The sequence below is a fragment of the Alosa alosa genome, chromosome 4 (genome assembly GCF_017589495.1).
Source record: "Alosa alosa isolate M-15738 ecotype Scorff River chromosome 4, AALO_Geno_1.1, whole genome shotgun sequence".
Classification (NCBI taxonomy): Eukaryota; Metazoa; Chordata; class Actinopteri; order Clupeiformes; family Clupeidae; genus Alosa; species Alosa alosa.
The window spans coordinates 19401296-19414588 of NC_063192.1; the positions used below are offsets into that span (position 1 = coordinate 19401296).

The 13293-nt window shown below is 44.9% G+C and overlaps 1 protein-coding gene across 1 annotated transcript in view; it reads left to right on the forward strand.

Moving 5' to 3' along the window:
* Positions 1–493: 493 nt before the first annotated feature.
* The window catches only part of eif4g3b (eukaryotic translation initiation factor 4 gamma, 3b), a 45166-nt gene continuing 32366 nt past the window's right edge, over positions 494–13293 (forward strand). The window contains 3 exon segments of the mRNA XM_048240309.1: positions 494–1282; positions 8267–8366; positions 12525–12701. Of these exon segments, the coding sequence (XP_048096266.1) occupies positions 1122–1282; positions 8267–8366; positions 12525–12701 (438 nt within the window). The 5' untranslated portion in view covers positions 494–1121.

A 13293-nucleotide genomic window follows, 5' to 3' on the forward strand; every position in this document is an offset into this window, starting at 1 on the left:
TGTATCTGCTGTATAGTCTTTGTGTGTGTTTGCATTATGTTGTTATTGTTGTACCTGCTGTGTAGTCTTTGTTTGTGTCTGCTTTATGTTGTACCTGTTGTGTAGTCTTGCTTGAGTGTGTTACATGTTTGGTGGGGCCAAAGACGAATTTCCACAGTGGTGGACAATAAAGACCTCTAATCTAATCTAATCTTTCCCCATAGGTAAAAGGTGTGAGAGGTCTATTAGGTGCCACATTATGGATGGTCATAAAAAGTCATCCAAGTGGATTGGCTGATCCTCCTAAGATGTTGTCATTTCATCCAGCAATCCACATAGGCAACATAGTCCAGTCATGTTGATAGGAGGCTATTCAAACTCAATATTCAGTCCAAGCACCAACATCAGGAGTACTTCTAGTAGGCCTATATATCCACTAGATGTCAGCTCTTTCACTTTTCTTTTTAGCCAAGACAGCGGGCTAGGCTACATCCTCCGCCCCGTGGCGATTGAAAAAAGAAACATATAACATGCAAACATGCAATATATTTCAATTGAGTCGTTTTGAACTGGATGTGTGCTTATACAAATTTATTTGATATCGTATTTAATCTCAGCAAAAAACATCATAGCTTGGGGTCACATACGTTCGTTGACCGAGCTCTTCCGAAACGGCACGATATTATACGAATGGTCTGTCCTGTCGGACTGCTGGAGGCGGCCACAGCGCCATGTTGAACGAAATCTCCCTTAACAGTGGAAAGGGGCTCGTAAAATAACATTCGGGGAAAACGTTTCTGCTCAGTTTTCATAAAGGAAACCGTCAAGAATACCCTGGCAAAGGGAAACGAACTGGATCCTCGGGAACCCCGACCGGGGAGGGGGAACAGCCCCCTACCATCCGAAATGAAGATAAACCACAATAATCGCTCGCTAGCTAGCATTTGCTCGCTAAACTATAGCTAAGCTAGTTTTCAAGGCTTTTTCTATCCCATTTAGCCACCGGCAACCTGCTTGTACAAGAAAAGGCCCGGCATTGGCGTAACTCGCTAGCTAGTTTTTATGTGTATTATTTTTAAACTAGATAAGTAACTAGTTAGCTATTTATTACTGTATTTTTTTTTATTTTGTAACGATTTGCAATGAGTTTGCCGCCGAAAGCGGTACCGAAATCAGCCGCTGCTGTAGGAAGTGGACCTGGAACCGGGCCGTCTCCCTCGAGTCAGCTGCGGGCTACCCTGACCACCGTACCGCTTCCAGGGCCCCCGGTCGCTCAGCAGCCGCCTGCAGTACCACCGACGCAGTATCCTTCAGTGACAACACCTCCCCCTCTATTGAAAATGGAGAAGCTGTCTATTTCACTTTTTGGATACGAAATCAGAGGGATAACTCACAGGAATGAAGGGAAGTGTTGGATGTGTTTTGAGCTTACTGTTTGTTAGCCAGTGAGCGTTAGCTACGGCGTTCTCTCTAATACATCACATGTCTTTGATGTTGGCTAGCAGACTGTTGTGTGAACATTTAGACTTGGCGCAGCATAAGGAGCTGTCACACTTGACTAAGTGATCATAATACCTATGTTTTAAGATGCCCGTCAGTTGTGGAGGGGAGCGTTGGTTAACTTGCTGGCAATAGGTTAAGCCAGGATAGCCTCAATAAGTCTTGCTTCACAACACTGCACACAACTACTGTAACGTTACCCTCTGTGTCAGTTCAACTAACATTTTCAATCTGGCCACAGTATTGCAATGGATCTTTGCTTTGGGGCAGTGGTAAGGAAAAAGATGCAGGCTTGCGCCTGGCAGTTTGCTAGTCTACGTGGAGTCTGTCATTGAGGCATGATTAGCCGGCTGCCAATCATTGCGGTGAAAATCCACCTTGCTAAATAGAACTATCCGCTAGCTATCCTGGGAGCTCACTAGCTACGTTGTTTCAGACAGGCATGTGCAAGCGAAAGTAGCGTTCGGTGAGCAAAGATACTTAATGCCTAATACTGTGATTAAACTCAACAAACGTGTAGGTTTAGCTTGGCGTTTTCTACATTTATAAATAAACAAGTAGTTTGTTTTTTTCGCCGGTATGGTTGAATGCTAGCTGCCATAAACGCAACAGCCTGTGTTAAAATAATGTTGTCCGGCTGCGACCCTGTCAACACACAACGCGTAAAGCTCTACATTTTAGGGCATGATGTGGCTGTAATGTTTCTACAGATTCGTCGCCAAATTGTACCTTGACACTTACAATTAAGTCAGTTCAGCACTCACGTTGCGATTGGCTCTGCAGTAATTAAGCAGTTATGCAATCAGTGGTCTTCAGTATTTTTCTATAACATCTATGCATTGAGAATGTGACATTAAGGTGTCTGTCTTAAACACTTTCATAGAAAATGTGCAATCATACAAATGTGTTGATCCTACATCTATCTCTTGTGTTTAAGCCTCATCAAGTAGTTATTAGTTTAGATGCCTTAACGTGAAACCAGCTACTATCCTAAATCTCTTTTAATTATTCAGTAGGGTCTCACATAAACTGAACAGAGCTGATGCCATTACATTCAGGTAGAGAAGGTGGCTGGCGTCTTGAACCTGTGATGCAAATGGCTCCCTTTCGAGACAAAGATAAATCCCTATCAGAGATCGAATTGCACAAAAGAATTTAACTTGACCTGCAACCTTTATTGGCAAGTTTCATGAGTGGGGAAAGCAGATTAGTGACATTCAGTGGCATTTGCCTCAAGCAGCTTTGTAAGATGTTTACAATGATTTGGAAAGGATTCAAAAGCAATCTAGGATTGAGAAACAAGTATAGAGGAATATACATACTTGTCAAATATACAGCAATATTAGGGGGGAAATACTAAATTGTTTTCATAGTGAAAAGAAGTCGTTTGAAACTTGGAACTTGTATTGGAACTTGGAACTTTTATTTCAGACTCAGCGGAAAGGGGTGCGAGTAGTGAGAGCACCAGCTGTTTTATGGAAGGCAACGATCTGTCTGAGTTAGTCCCTGTGTATGTGCCTTTTCTCCTTGGCAACTGCAGGGGATTCCCGTTTAGTCTTACTGGTAATATTTGAGCACCTTAAAGCTTTCTGTTAACTGGCACTGAACTTGTGCTGCGTCTGTTTTCCTGGGAAGCTCTGTACTTGTTAGAGGAAGTGGAATGTTGTCCCAAGCCATGTCAGTTTACCACTGACTTACCTGTGGCTCTAGATCAGTGTTTCTCAAAGTGTGGTCCGGGGACCACTGATGGTCCGCAAGCTATCCCAAGTGGTCCGCGAGCAGACGTGGTACAATATAATATAGATGAGTTGTTTGCATATTGAACCAACTTGTATGTAAATCCAAACAGTTCTGCAACACTGTCTATAAGATATGCCAGTTTAAATCATATGAATCCTCTGACACAATAAGCAAAGTGCAAAGACAATAAGCAAGTAGGCCTATTGTGTAGGCTAATATATTGTTGAAGTAGGTCTAATCTTTTTTTTTTTAGCTAGGTGGTCCGTGCGTTTAGTGGTCCTTCATCTAAAAAAGTTTGAGAAACACTGCTCTAGATGAATGATTTTAAAACACTGGATCTGGCAGAACTAATCCTTAACCATTGTATTCTTGGTTGGTGAGAAGGTTCAAATGATCTTATTAAGTGTCAGATGTACATGCTTAAACGTAATCATTGTTATAGCAGAGGCATTTATCCAAAGCCATTTACAGACCAGGTATATGATATTTGCATAATGTATGTATCTCTTCCAAGGAGTCAGACATTTGTTGGCACCTTGCTCTGTCAGTGGAGTTTAGGGTTGGGCACCGAAACATGGTTCTAATATGGCACCGGTGCTGACGCAAACGGTAGTAACTGCATCGAATAACAACATGGATTTCGGTGCCTCATTTCGGTGCTTAAATCTCGTTTTTTTTTTTTTTTTTTTTTTTGTACGAGGCATCACTGCATGTCATGCGCCATCTCTAACGTCTTGCTCTGATAGCAACACATCCAGATACAGTTAGCTAACATATACACTGGAAGTATAAACCAGAGGGGTCACCACTATAGGCGAGTGGACAGTGTTTGACAGCTTGCGGGAGCCCATGTAGCTTTAAAGCGATATCATGAGCTCCTGTCAAAATCTAGCAGTGGGCCTAACTACACACAAGCAAAAGGCTATGAAACATCAACAGTATAAGTTACACAATATCTTTGCTAATGCGCTAGCTGGCATTTATTTGAAATGTTATCAGCAAAGTTGTAAGATGAAAATTTTATTTCACGGTGTGTTCTAAACAACATAATGGCATGATATTAATCGTTCATATGCATGAGGTCCATATAGCATCACAATGAATATGAAGATCATGTTAAAAGTTAGCTGGCTTAAAACATAAATATGTAGGTTACATACCCGATGTCACTGAGCTGTCAAAGAGGCTCTGGAACCCTCCGCGACTTTATCGCTAATTAAACTCAGCTGACTGGTATAGCGCGATAGCCATAGTTGCTGTTAAAATGCCTAGCACTGGGAATCTAAACATTTCAACATCGACATGTAGCCTAACATGTTCAAAACTTTTATGTGTTATGGGGAAGACATGAAATTTCTTGAACCATTTGTGAACACACTAAATTAATTGGAAAATAATTCAGAAAGAGTCGCTGTCAGATTAGCTTGCTTGCAAATGCCGTTGTCCATGACCTGGCAGTTCTATATGGCAAGCCGGTTTAACATACCTTATGGCAAACCGCCTACACTGGGTAAACTTGAAAGCAGAGCTTACCATTGTGTGTGCATCCATGGCAAGCTGTTTTAACCTTTAAATGTAGGCTATTATGCGTAGGAGCAATGAGATATTGATAGTAAATTGAATAACAGTTCAATTTCCTCTTCAAATGTGTCTTATCAATAAAAAAAGCAATTCCTGCTTTAGACCATTTTAATTTAAATACAAAGTACCGGTTCAGGCACCGTTACGGCACCGGCACCGTTTTAAAAGTATTGATTTAGCACCGGTATCGGATAAAACCCAAACGATACCCAACCCTAGTGGAGTTAGAACTGAGCAAGTTTATCAGGAATAATGTGAATGGTTCCCATCATGCACATCAGGAGCCCGTTAGGTAAAAAACACAAGTCACGAACCTTTGAAGAATTAGAGTAATTAGAATTGGGGGGAAATTACTACAGTCATTTCCTGTGTATTAGCCGCATTTTGTATAAACCGCAGGACAGTGTTTTATGTTAAAAAAATGAAACCATATTAATACCGTATTAACCTGTGTATTAACCTCATAGCTGAAGAAATTTAGCAAAATCAATGTATAAGCTGCGGCTAATAGTTGGAAAATGACTATTTAGCCTTTGGCGTTTCTTAGCTGTGTGTTTCTCTTCAGTAGCTACGAGCTATGTGTGAGAAGGTTAGTTGAAGTGTACAGTGTGTTGGTTGGGAGTCTTGCCTTTTTTCACTGCGTCAGTGGTGAGCTCCTCTGCATCCGGCAGTCTGTGTGTGTGTGCGAGACAAAAGGCTGGGCCTCTTTGCATGCAGGGCTGAGATTTGGGAGCGAATATTTTTTTTTTTTTGTCGAATGCCATCTTTCAGTGGCCGAGGCCACCGCTGAAAGTTTCAGTTCAGATTTGGACTCCAAGACCGTGACTTGAACAGCTTGCGTGTGTGGGAACATGAGGAAGTTGCTAGAAACATTGCAAGTTTGATACTCACACAAGTGTGTCTTTCCATGTGATCATTCCATATCTATTCCAGTTAATTTCAATCTATTTGTAATCCAGGTACATTGAATTGGTAATGGAGGCAGTTGGATAATGTAAGCCTGTATTGTGCAGATAAATATATGGCAAAAGTGTGGAAGCTCTGTACACAATCAAGGAATGATAGCCTCCTCACCTGATCTTATCTAACTGCTTGGTGCTGCGTCATGCCGCAGCCTCTGTGTAGATAGAGATCATATTCTGATAGACACAGTGTGCTTGTATGGCCTAAGTATATCTGAACCATTAACCCATATACCTATCTTTGGCTCAGTCTTAAATGGCAGAGGGAGGAAGAGTGAGTGAGTGACCGAGTGAGGGCGAGTAAGAGAGAGGGAGAGGTAGGGAGAGTCATAGCTCAGCAACCTGTGCTAAAAAAAATGCAAATCCCAAATCCAATAATCTCGGTTCTTATTTCTGGCCTTGGTCCAAGCTCAGCTGTGCCATACGTACGTACGTTCATTCGTTCCTCCTTCTCCTCAGTTCACAGTGTTCCCCAGGAGTCAGGAATGCTAGTCCCGCAGGGAAGGAAGGGTTTCTGCTTTCTCCCTGCACAACAATGACCCGGTTGTGAAGGCTGGTCTGTCCTGAAGACTGAGGGGGTGGAGGACCAGGCGCACCCTCAATTGGAGATGGCAGAGGCATCTCCTGTTCCCCTCTGCCCTCTGCGGTGACAAGGAAAGTTAGCAGCCCAAAACTGAGTGGGATAATATTATTGGCCATTTCAGTTTATCCATTTACTAACAGTTCACCTTTGGCAAGAGATAGATCATTTGATAGATAAACACTTGCACTGGCGTGGCAGAATGGGAGCTCATGAGGTGAAACCTGCTTTCTAGATGACTTCAGCCTAATCGCCCTTTATCCGATCATAATTAACTACTAGGGATGCACCAACTGTGAAGTTCAGGGCAGATGTGGAAATAATGTTTAAAATAACAATTTGGCCTATAACCAATGCAGATACTAAATTATTTTCTTTCTTTTGTTTTTGGTTTACTTATTTTTTTGTTGTTAATTATACCCTGTGGTAGCATGGAAACAAAAATATCCATTAAAAATAACTTCAGTATATTCATTTTCAAGTCTTTCAGGCCTCCATAGCATCATTTCTGGATGTACCAGTTTACACATTACACAATGTTTACCTAGTGCAGAATTGATGCTTAACAGATAAGCATCAGCCGTTGCCTATGTCATAAATAATTTGGCCAATGGCCGATATAAGTCAACAAGGCCGATATCAACCAATGCTGATGTTGGGCCGATATATAGGTGTATATATACCTATGAACTAAATCCTGACTTAAAGGGGAATTGAAGAAGAATGATGCCCACTGCAGAAGCATTCCATTTTGGTGTACTGTGGCTGTAGCCAGTGCTGTGGTTTGGCCCAGTTTATATGTATTAATGGGAGCAGGCATGTCTTGACAACATTGTGAATTCCTGCCCATTCAGCACACACAGCTGCCTCCATCATTGCTGCAGCTTTGTGTGTGTGTGTGTGAGAGAGAGCGAGCGAGAGAGAGAGAGTGTGTGTGTAGGAGACTGGGGTGAGTGATGGAGTCAGAGAAAGGCCATGTGGAAAAAGTGGCGAAGAGAAAAGCCAAAGTTTCCACTTTTGAGGGTTGATGACTTAAGCACTCCAGTGCTCCTTGACCCCTCGGTGTTGATGCCTGTGTGCAGTGGTTCCAGCTTTTCCTTCTCCCGGTCTGTTTGCTTAGGTAGACAGCCTAATGCGGCAGCCACTATTGTCTTTAAATGAACCGCGGAAGTACATTCCAATATTTGCTGTGAAGTGAACCCCTAATGTTTGCCATTCTTGACACTGGGCACAGAAGTCTTTGCTGTTTCCTATGAGACCAGGAAACAAAGCTGGGTAGTGCCTGGCAGGCTTTGCTTTAGGGCAACATGTTCATGTCAGGTAGACTGATGATGTGTTACAGAAACAGGAACATTTCACTGTGCAACAATTTCCTCTAGACATTAACAGGTCCAGCTTGATAACAGGCATGCTGCACTATGTTCAGGAAATACAAGGTGAAATCCGGCAAGTGCTGATAATGTATTGATTCTCATATAGTGACAATCAACATGTTATGTTTCCTTCCTCTCCATTCTTAGGACTCATTTTCAAGTACTGCACATGGATTGGATCACCGGTGGAATACAGTATTAGCTGACGGGGATGTTTTGTTGTTGGAGCTGAGGAAGGAAGGATCCTAGGGAATTGTTTTGTTTTGACATGACGTCATATGTTTAAAAAGATAGAAAAAAAATGTTGAACAATCCCCTGAAAAAAACACTAATTTGAAGAGGGACTATTTCACTTTTATGCATCAGGGGAAAATAACATTAGTTTTGTAGTTATTTGTTACCCATATTGCCAACTACATCAAAGTTTCCTAGAAGTAGAAAAAGCAAACCAAATGCTTAGTGCATGTTGAGCGTGTTTGTGTAGGATGTCCTGTGTGTCTTCCTGTGTTCCCACCTTGTTGATTTTTGGCCTTAAATGACTCCTGCTCCAGAGTTTTCCTTAATGCGTTGCACCCTAGGATCCCAAGAGTACAGCCGCCGCTGGAAGACAGAATCTTCCCCACACAGCCAGGAGTCACGGCCGTGTATAGCGTGAGTACTCCCCACATCTCATCCTTACCTTATACTCATGAACACACACATTTACACTGGCACATGCATTTACACACACACACCATACAGGCACTCCCTCAAACTCTGACACTGAAAATCTGTCATAGTCTGTCTTTTTCTCTCTGCATTCTCTCTCTCTCACCCTATCTCTCTCTCTCTCTTTTTTATCCTCTCTTCCTTTCTCTCTCTCTTTCTCTACCTCTATATCCCATGCACGCAGACACACATTTGCAGGTCACTGACCAAGCCCTTTAGCTGTTGCAGGAGAGTGCACACTAAATCTCCACAGCTGTGATGGTTGAGAAGGGCACTTTCTTTCTGCCCCATCTCTTGGACAGTAATACGAGAGAGCCAGAGCACTGCACTGAGCCCTGGGGAGCCCGCAGCTGTGTCTCTCCCTCTCCCCCTCCCCTGTTGTCTCTCTCCCTCTCTCATCCCCCAGCCCAGCCTAGCCTAGCCCAGCTGCAGTAGTGAAAGCAGCACTAGAGGACCTGAGCAGTCCAGGCTCCTCTGAGACCATGTTGTTGTGGAAGTTGATAGGGAAGGGAACAGAGGGAGACAGAGGGGGCGGGTGCTTGTATGTTTTGTTTTGTTTTGTTGTGGAGCGTTTCTCTTTTTATCCCCTTTCTTTCTTTGCTGAGCTGGTGTTTTCACACCGCAGTGGTGGATTCCTGTGTTGTGTGGTCAGAATGCCTAGACCTGTTCTGCACTTCCCCTCAACTGTAAACACACACACACACTCATATAAACACAAACACCCTGCCTACAATCTTTGAGCCACAGGTGTGGTCCCTGTGATCTCTTGCCTTCCATGCCTCTGTGTTCCCACACTCCCCTGCACCTTATACCACCACCACCACCACCACCACCACCACCCCACCCCCTCCATCTTTCTCCTGGAAAGCTCCCGGGCTGGTGGATAAAGCTACGTAATCCAGCCTGCTAACACCACCCACCACACAAGTGGGTCACCCGCCCACGGCCACCTCCACCTGCAGGGCTGTGAGAAGCTGGATGTGAGAGATTCACTTCAGAGCAAAGCACAATCATGCACCCAAGCAGTCAGTGCAATCTCGGCCCGCACTGTTCACACATAAGCTTAACCATACTTCGTTATTTTTTTTTTATTATTATTATTTTTTAGAACTTTGTTCTGTCAGATGGTTTGTTGGTACCTTGTTGGGACAGCTTGTTAATTGATAGTAGCAGACACCTGCTACAGGACAACACAGTTTTTTTTAAAAAAAAGAGAAAAGTAAAGAGCTGAAAGTAAAGAGCTTCCTTTTAAAGGTGACCAGCAGTATCCCGTCATCTGGCTGCCTTTGGCTTCCAACCCTGCCAGCTATCCGCTCCACCGAGCCGAGAGGCACAGGTGTGGGCCTCCTGGTGGCCGAGAGCAGCACAGGGGTGGGGGTTGGGATGGGGGGCAGGTTAATCTGCTTATCATTTCTCCCTGCCTGCTTGTACAACCCTGGGCTGCAGCACCACCTCCAGCAGCAGCAGCAGCAGTGGGGCCTCCCTGATTGGTGTGCAGCCTTTTTTGTTGTGCTTATTTAACGGCCACTGCTGGGTTGAAACTTAAGAGGCGTGGCGCTGAATCTATGTGTAAGAGATGAAAAGGGGCAGAGAGGGCAGAGGGGGGGTGGATGGAGGGGGGGGGGGGGGGTAGGGGAGCAGGGGTGCAAGAGCCACAGCACCACCGGATGGCTGTAGATACAGAGCGCAGAATTGTCTGTGGAGGGTGGATGGCTGGCTGGCAGCATGTGTAACTGAAGCAGAGGGCTGGCACTCTGCCCAGGAAAAAGGAATGAGAGGGAGAGGAAGGGAGGGGGAACCAGTGAGGCCTTGTCCTCATCCAGCCCCAGCCAGCAGCCAGGAGTAAGGTTCTCTCTCGTTTCCTTTCTTTCCTTCTATTTTTCTTTTTCTTTCTTTCTTTCCTTCTTTCTCTCTCTTTCTCTCTCTCTCCCCTCTCTCTCTTTCTTTCTTTCTTTCTTTCTTTCTTTCTTTCTTTCTTTCACACACAGTCACACACTCACTCCCTCTTCCCCACTGCTCCTCTCCTGTAATCCTAACTGTTCTGTCTCTGTGTAGAAAGGCAGAGTCAACGAGTTCATTTGCTACCTGCCACCAGCTATGTGTGTGAGTAAAAAGAGGCTGTGTGTGTGTGCGTGTGTACGTACAGATGTGTGATAGAAATGCTGATTGTGTGTGTCTGTGTTTTCAAGAATGTTTGATAGAGTGCGCAAAGAATGTGTGCGAAGAATATGTGAGGGATCGAGAGAGAGAATGTGTGTGTGGTGGAGAACCTGTGTGTGTGTGTGTGTTTCTCCATGCAGTGGGATGGGCGAGGGGCTGCTGATGGCGCTCTCTGATCTTCTCATCTGTGTGTGTATGTGTTTCTTGTCTGACTTGGAATGATTTCAGATGTGTGCTGCCTGCTCTCTGGTCAGGTTCAGGCATCTCTAGATATGCTCGCTCAGCACTTTGTCTCTGTGGATTTGTTTGTATTTATTTATTGAGTGAGTGAGTGGACCATGCCTCAGGGCTTCAGGGTGTTCTGCTCCCAGCAAGGTGTTGTGTCTTAGGTCCAAAGGCCTTGGACTTTGAATATACTAGTGTATGTCTGTGTGTGTGTGCGTGCGCGTGCGCACAAGGGAGCGATGGTGCCTTCACACTAGAGCTTGAGTCGTTAGTTTGGATATTTCCTTGATGTGAAAGTTCCGAACATTGTGTCCAACAAGGGATCGTACCGGAGTCCTCCAGTAAATGGGGATCTGGGGAACGGCTTGTCTGAACTCCATTATGGTTCATATTTGGTTCTGATCTAAAACCATGAAATCCGTGCCATTTATGACCACTGATGGATCCAAATGATCCCACTTAAAATAAAACACAGCTAAATTATTTATGCACTTTTCTGAAGAGCCAACAGTCTTATATAGTGAGGAGAGGAAAGCACTGTGGAGCAAGTGGCTGTAGCGTCCATACCACATTCTGGTCCAGGGATCCACGGGGACCCGGGTTTGAATCCGTCCTGCGGTCATTTCCCGATACCACCCCACCCCACCCCACCTCTCCCTCCCAATCACTTCCTGTCACTCTTCACTGTCCTATCTCTCCACTCTCCACTTTTGCCTATTAAAAGGCAAAAAAAGCCCCAGTAATTAAATATGGGGATCCAGAGGACAGCTAATGTTTCCTGGTAAGTCATGCTTGAGGCTATGCATGTAATGCTCTGCAAGCTAAGCTACAGATTTGTAGCATTGCCAGCTCTCTCAGCAGTAACCTCCTTGTCCAAGCAGCTCACATCATTTATTACGGCTGAGCAAAAATGACCAAATGATCAAAATGATCAAGAAAAAAAAATGGATGGCCTGCAGCTCTACTCTGCTTATTTGTATGATAACGGCACATTACTTAGGTGTGTGACATAAGAAACGGTGGTATTGTAGTGGTTAAGCTGGACTAGCGTGCAGTAGCCTGACAAGTTGTGGGTTCAACTCCCGGCTTCCACCGTTGTGCCCCCTTGAGCAAGGTACATAACCCCGAGTTGCGCCGGGGACAATGGAATCCTTTGTAATAGAATTGGCATACAAGTCCCTTTGGACAGCAGTGTCTGCTAAATGAACACATGTAAAAGTGAGAAGCCATGGTTTGCAACAGACTAATGTGAAAGGAAAGGAGCCGTGGGAAGGAGGGAGGGAGGGAAGAATCACACTTGAGTTTGAGCCATCATATTGGGCCAGATGTGAAGGAGGCCTGGAAGAGTACAGGAAGAACGAGGGAGTGAATGGGACATTGTGTTGAGGTTTTGACTGTCTGTGTGTGAAGTAGATCAAGGTGAGAGATCAAAAGTCCTAGAATACACAGGGCGTCTTTGCTATTTCGTTTTAGTTTTAAAATTAGACACTTTTGTGTGTGCGTGTGTGTGCAGTGTGTGTGTGTGTGTGTGTGTGTGTGTGTGCAGTATGTATGTGTGTGTGTGTGTTTGTGTGTGTGTTTGTCTTATCTGTGCAAAGACATGTCATTTCTCCTTTATATATTGTTCTAATGCCAGCATGCCAGTGTGTGTGTGTGAGTGTGTGTCCCACCTGTCTTGCTGACGCCTCCCCCCCTTGTGTGCTGTGTGTGCTGCAGGTCCAGAGACCTCCGGGCCCCCCGTACACAGCCCATGAGATCGGCAAGGCCCACCCCAACCTGGCGGCCACTCCGCCGGGCCACGCCTCGTCTCCTGGCCTCTCTCAGGTATCAGTTTCCACAGTATCCACTGCGCATCTGTACGGCCACCCTAAGGGCTGGGAGGCAGGCGGAGGGGTGAGTTAGCCCACCGGTCGCCCGCGCTCTGTCTGTCCACTTCTCACACTGTCTGTCTGTCTGTCTGTCTGTGGTGCTGTGTGTGTCTCAGTCAGGGATGTGTGTGTGTGTGTGTGTGTGTGTGAGTGAGTGTGTGTGTGGGAGTGTGTGTGTGGGAAGTGTGTGTGTGTGGGAGTGTGTGTGAGGGAGTGTGTGTGAGGGAGTGTGTGTGAGGGAGTGTGTGTGAGGGAGTGTGTGTGAGGGAGTGTGTGCGTGTGTGTGTGTGTGTGTGAGAGAGTGTTTTTCAGGTAGAGTGTGTGTATGTGTGTGCATCTCTGTGTATATATTGCTATGGGTTGCGGTCTGTTTGTTTGTGTATGTGTGTGTTACTGAGTGTTGTTAAAATGCAGCTGGTTTCTGGTGGTGCCGTCCCTCTCGCTACCATTGGACCGTTTGTTGTTGTTATTGTTGTGTCTATGGTTTCTTGCTGTTGTTCTCTGATTTAATTGTTGGACTGGGACTCCCTCGTCATGTTGTGTCATGTTATTCTGACCTGTGACCAGATGGACATTCTGACACTTGTTGCTGCTTGCTTGTGTAATATGAAGAAAAT